Genomic DNA, 5,872 nt, shown 5'->3' on the forward strand with positions numbered 1-5,872 from the left:
ATTTAATATATCTGCATTACTGTAAGGGTAGGTTTAGGGTTGGGGCAGGTGTAGACTTTAACAAAACATAATCTTATAGGTAGAAACAATTATTTATTGTTGGTTTTCTGTAGCTGTATCCATTCCAGCTAGAACCGCGAATATAACACATAATTACTGTATTTACATTACTGTAAGGGTAGGTTTAGGGTTGTGGTAGGTGTAGACGTTAATAAACCATAATTTTACAGGTAGCATTTTTCGTTGTAGAATTGTACTACCCACTGTTTTAATGGGTGGTAGCAAAATCTGACAGGGTAGCACAAATCGACAGAACACCGGCGTCTCATGCGCACATATTCATTGCATTCAGCGCGGCCTGTTCATTATTAAAATAAAACATAAAATGTTACACAGTCAATTTAAATAATCTGTATTATAGTCCACTCCAGTGCGGCACATTTTTGTTCATTAGGGTGCTTTTCCTGTCGATATTAGAACGTACAAAGCCCAGTTAATTTAATAAATAATGGTTTAGCTTCAAATACATTGCGAATATGGAAACATTTGGATTTGTGCTGAATGAGAGCAGTACGTGAGCCCATACTTTTAGTTTCGCTTTAAATTAGGTTTTGGCTTGTTTATAGCTATTCTGGGCTTGTCTGCTTTCCTGTGCATAATAGGCTATATTTTATTAATAAACTGTGTACCATATTTTGGTTTTATACCGTCTTCGTCCATTAGCCTCCCTTAAGCGTTTTCTATAGCCTAACCGTTTTCTATGGGGGAGAAACGTTGCATTATGGCTATCTGCTTTACTGATAGTAATGCTATTAATAAGGTTATTAATATTACAATTGTTATTAGTATTAATAGTGTTTATTAGGCATAATACCGAATTGGGCCTCCATGCCACTGTTATAGTACATTAAGCCACATTAAGTGTTTTAGAATGTCCCAAAACCGTTCCTTAAACTACAAGCAAAGCTGACTGTATTTGAACTTGAGTCCAAGTTTAAATAAAACTTTATGAACCACTCCATTGTGAACGTAATGAGCTGTATGAACCACTAACAAGCTGTTAGTAAAGTAAACAGAAAGTGTTTGTCCAAACTCAACTGGTTTTGTGAGGGAACGCAAATATCTTTGCGAGAGAACGCAAAAGTTTTGCGAGGGAACGCAAAAAAAATTCCTCCCACCCCAAATTTTTTTACCACCCCGAATTTTTTTTCCACCACCATGTCCCTTTAGGGGCTCCGTACAAGTCTTTCACGTCCCTATAGTCAGTTTTATCGAGTTGTTTTACATGTATCTGTTTCTGTTCTGCAATACAGAAATTAGCCTCAGCCTTCTGTGTGAATAGAGGAAATGGAATGCGAATCATGACTGCAATAACCTGTTGTTTTCTTTCTGTCACCACAGTCAACACCAGTCAGAATGATGGAAAGATCTATTTACAGTGCAAAGTACATTTTTGCGGAAAATCTTTATAAAAGGTACATTTTCTTATAAAACTGAAAGAGCTTTACCTGCCTACTATTGGACAAAAATGGGTAACACTTTATTTTGGTGTCCTTCTTACACGTTAGATGTACTTACTATAGCAATAACAGTAAATTATGCATAATTACATGCAACTAACCCTAAACCAAACCCTAACCCTACAGGTTGTTAATTAATATTGCTTAGTATTGTTTTATTACACTATATCAAAGACACCATAAAATAAAGTGTAACCACAAAGTGTACTGATCATTAAATGTGTACTAATATTAAATGAGTATTATTTTATTTGGTTGACAGTGGAAAGATGCCCGAGGTGGACTTTGCTGTTTTAAGTGAATGGTTTGAGTGGATCATAAAGAATATTGCTATTCCTGTGGACCTTATTGGTATGGCATTGCAACATTGCATGTTGCTTGTTAGATGTAATAATGCCAAATAAATGTTGTTGTGTATTTATGCTTGTTCTCATTGGGTTTTATACAGTTTACCTGCAGACCTCTCCACAGACCTGTTACGAGAGACTAAAGCAGAGGTGCAGAGATGAAGAGAAGGTTATTCCACTGGTGAGCTGTTAAGTGAACCGCTGTGCATGCAAAACTGAACTGAAATGCAACAAATCTGAAACAACCCAAAATAGATTCAGTAACTCTGCTGTCAATGGTGGAAGAGTTTTAGCTTAGAGATGACTTCACTTTTCATGTTATCAGAAGGCTAGATTAAAAAACATTACTCATTTTTGTCATATATTTTGAAAGAGGTTACACTTTATCTGATGTTTACCCTTTAGGAATACCTAGAATCAATCCATAACCTCTATGAGGACTGGCTCATTCATCACAAGTCGTTTGAGGTTCCTGCTCCAGTTCTGGTGAGTTTCTGCCAATAGTCATCGGTTAAAAAGCCTGCATGATATCTATTGTGACATATTGTATAATCACCCATGCACTATCTGGGAGTAATTTGTGCTTTCACTTTGGTGGGCAGGTAATCCCAGCAGATCATGATCTTAAGAAGATGCTGCATCAGTATGAGGAGAACAGAGAGAAGATACTTATGGCACATTGCTGAGCAAATGATCAGAGGCAACGATGACCGTATCAAGCCATAAATATGTCAGCTCAAAAGACAGATGAAGCAAGCACTTTTTTTTATTCGAAACTGGGTTTACAAACATTCCTCCTGCAGTGGACAGTTGATTTACATAGTAGGATTTGTAAATTAGTGCATATGATAGGTATTTTATTTAAATGCTGACTTTTATGATTATTATTTTGTGTTTGCATTTGCAGTCTTTGTAAACTTGTTTAAGCACTTAACAAGAGACATAGTCTTTTTATTTTTATTTTTAGTGTTGTTTATGGAATCATTCCATATTATCTAAAACTACTGCACTTGGAAACATTTCCATTTTGTCTTTGTCTGTAGACATTTTAAATTCAGAATGTCAATTCCAGACCGTGCAAATATACTGTATGTGATTTAGCCTCGCATTTTACAGTGAAGTCATCATTCTAGGGTCTTAAAGATTCTTTTATTTTCATGAGTTGTGCATCCTCCCACTTGCAGACAGTGACTCTATCAAATACAGGTACTGTGGTCAGTTTATGTTACTGAAGGTGTTACTGTGACCAATGTAATTTATAGTGCATAAGGCATTGTTTTAAATAAACTGAAAAAAAAAAATGATTTGAAAATAGTGATTTTATTACATTGTAATTTACAGTCACATAATTCTATGACGTGCTGCACTGTAGCCTCAGTAGTATGGCACGAAAAGTACTACAATTGTTTGCACCTTATTTCTTTAAATAACAGGTAGTATAATATAGATGCCCCAGGGGCCTCATTTATAAAATGTTGGGTAGAAACCTACATTTGATCTAAGATTATTTCTCAAATGTGTGTATGTGTGATTCACAGAAATGAACGTACACGCAAAAAGCATGCGCACACCTCTCTTACAGATGTGAATCTATAAATCACAAACGATCTTGAATTTAGTTCTCCGTCTTGTAAACGGCCCCTAATTAATGTCATTAGCATATTAAAGTGCACCAGTCAATGTCCAAATTCTTTCCTTGAGAATGGTCAGCGACAATAATTTTTTGACTTCCAAATACCTGCATTACTCTGATTCTGCTATAAGAAAAAAATTTGTACATCTGCTTAGAACCTGGCATGGCACTAAGCACTTTTCCACGTCAAAGACCATTTTTATGAATCTTAACGTTGGCATGAATTTTACCTGTAAGATCAAATCTGTGCATATGCACGTTTTATAAATGAAGCCCCAAACACCATTTTGTAACACTTATATAACCCCATTAATCCAAGGTTAAGACATCCCAGCAGAACAAAGGGTCCATTAAGACAAGTGCACATGTATCTGTCTCTACATTTCATAAGGCACAGTATCTAGAAAACCAAGCTCTAATGATCATTTTGACCCAAGCAGATTCATGAAAATTATAGCAGCAAGAAACCTTCCTTCACTTCAAAAATCAATGATAGAAGTTAAAAAGACAAAGAGCACAGACATTCTTCCTGTCACCTTCATAAACTCTTAAGATACCAAAGCTAATCCAAAATCAGAGCTTCATTAACAAGAAACTCTCTATCAATGAAAATGCACATTGCTTTGAAAATGCTTTGCACATCATGACTAGCACAAAGACATTTTTGGTGCACTGCCACGCTCTAGAACACTTTCAAATCTTTGCCATGGATAAGGAAGAAACAGGAATACTCTGTGTCTCTAAATCACCACGTATGTTTGGACTAGGTCGTCTTCTGGTTGCTGAGGTGCGGGACTCTTGCGTCCATTTGAGCCCTCATTGGCAGTCTGACTGTGGTCAGTCGGTGGTCCAAACACTGGTGTACACACGCTCAGTGCACTATGGATGTAGATTGACTGAGGAGGCTCTCTAATAAGGTTGTTCTGTGCAAGAACGCCATCAGACCCAGCACAGCTCCCACAACCTGTGATGTTGCAGACAGGCTCCTGGGATGGGCTGCACAGGATGGGCAGGCTCATGCCATCTGGGGATTTTGTGGGTGGAGCTGTGATGACGTCATTGGGTCCACTGCATGGCTGGGCCTGTGCGGTCTCCTCTATGGGGTATTTAAGAGGTTCATCTGCAGTTCCTTGTCCCTTGAGTTCCTTCATGTGTATTTTCCCCATTTGCTCAGTGAGCTCAGCCAGGCAGTCTTCTGTTGAGCCTTCACGGCTGCGTCCTTGCAGCAGCTTCCCAACTTGAAGAACCAATGGTTTGTTATCTGAGGGCTGGGCTTCTACAAGTGCATTTGCGATGTGTAGTTCTCTTTGGCCTGGCATGGTCTCAGTGTGTATGGCTATAGACTGGGGGCCACTCATGTCAGCACTGGCCTCGTGGAACAGGCCCGCATTGTGGCCCCTGGATCCAGCCCACTCCTGGGCCTTGAGAGGCTGCATAGATCTTTGAGACTTTTGGAAAATGGGCTTTTGTCGGATGGCCAGGTCTGGGTAGTTCTCCCGCATCTCTAAGATAGACTTGTCGTCAGTCATAAATGAGCTAGACGGTCTTTCGACATCAGAGATAGAAGCATCTTGAGACTTGTCGACTTCCTGATCAAGAGGGTTATGACTTTTAAGCGACTCCTGCCGCTCCTCTTCCTCTGGGTTTACCAGAGAGCCACCTTCAACGTGCCCATCATCCTTAAAAACATCCTCGTTTAGATTACAGGTGTCATTGATAGGTTCGGAAACTACTTCTCCAGCACTGAAGGTCAGAGGAGCAGCTCTCATTCGGATGATCTCCAGACAATCCACATGTGATCTCTGGTTCATGAGCTCCAGAACATACTCACACTCTAACCTGGTAAGGAAAAGGTCAAATCCCATACTCTTGGCCTTGTCAGGATCAGAACTGTCTGACAGTCTATACTCAGTGTCTGTTTCCATGCAGTATCCAATAATCTGAAGAATACTTCTGGCAAAAGGCAATACTGGCTTGATGTAATAGACAAAGTGTCCTGTAAATGTCTGAGAGATCAGGAGGAAAAAACAGTCCTGATTAATTGTATATTATATTAAACTGTAAGGTATTTTAGAATGTGTCAGGTTTCTTTTTTCACTTCTAAAATAATTAAACCTTGTGCCCTAATGTGGTACTATATTGCAACCAGTTATTACAACCTTCACACTCTGCTAAGCTTAACAATGTTTACATCACTCAAAGAATCTTAAAGGGGTCATATGATGCAATTTCATTTCTTCCTTTCTCTTTGGAGTGTTACAAGCTCTTGGTGCATAAAGAAGATCTGTAAAGTTGCAAAGACTAAAGTCTCAAATCCAAAGAGATATTCTTTATAAAAGTTAAGAGTCAGCCACACCCCCCTAAAACGGCTC

At 38.7% G+C, this 5,872-nt stretch overlaps 2 protein-coding genes across 5 annotated transcripts in view; one reads left to right on the forward strand and one right to left on the reverse strand.

Annotated features, from left to right (window-relative positions):
- Positions 1 to 3,171, forward strand: part of LOC107725032 (thymidine kinase 2, mitochondrial-like) — an 8,059-nt gene extending 4,888 nt beyond the window's left edge. The window contains exons 7-11 of one of the 3 annotated variants that reach the window (XM_016534164.1): positions 1,402 to 1,475; positions 1,783 to 1,871; positions 1,969 to 2,048; positions 2,273 to 2,353; positions 2,470 to 3,167. In XM_016534164.1, coding sequence (XP_016389650.1) covers positions 1,402 to 1,475; positions 1,783 to 1,871; positions 1,969 to 2,048; positions 2,273 to 2,353; positions 2,470 to 2,553 — 408 coding nt within the window. In that variant the 3' untranslated portion in view covers positions 2,554 to 3,167. Of the gene's footprint in view, positions 1 to 1,401; positions 1,476 to 1,782; positions 1,872 to 1,968; positions 2,049 to 2,272; positions 2,354 to 2,469 lie in introns of all 3 variants that reach the window. The other 2 variants (XM_016534163.1, XM_016534165.1) reach the window with 2 other exon arrangements.
- The window catches only part of LOC107725031 (uncharacterized), a 7,192-nt gene continuing 4,491 nt past the window's right edge, over positions 3,172 to 5,872 (reverse strand). For both annotated transcript variants that reach the window (XM_016534162.1, XM_016534161.1), the window contains exon 2: positions 3,172 to 5,506. In XM_016534162.1, the coding sequence (XP_016389648.1) occupies positions 4,241 to 5,506 (1,266 nt within the window). In that variant the 3' untranslated portion in view covers positions 3,172 to 4,240. The remainder of the gene's footprint in view (positions 5,507 to 5,872) is intronic.

This window comes from Sinocyclocheilus rhinocerous, unplaced genomic scaffold, assembly GCF_001515625.1.
Source record: "Sinocyclocheilus rhinocerous isolate Xijiao unplaced genomic scaffold, SAMN03320098_v1.1 scaffold1266, whole genome shotgun sequence".
Lineage (NCBI taxonomy): Eukaryota > Metazoa > Chordata > Actinopteri > Cypriniformes > Cyprinidae > Sinocyclocheilus > Sinocyclocheilus rhinocerous.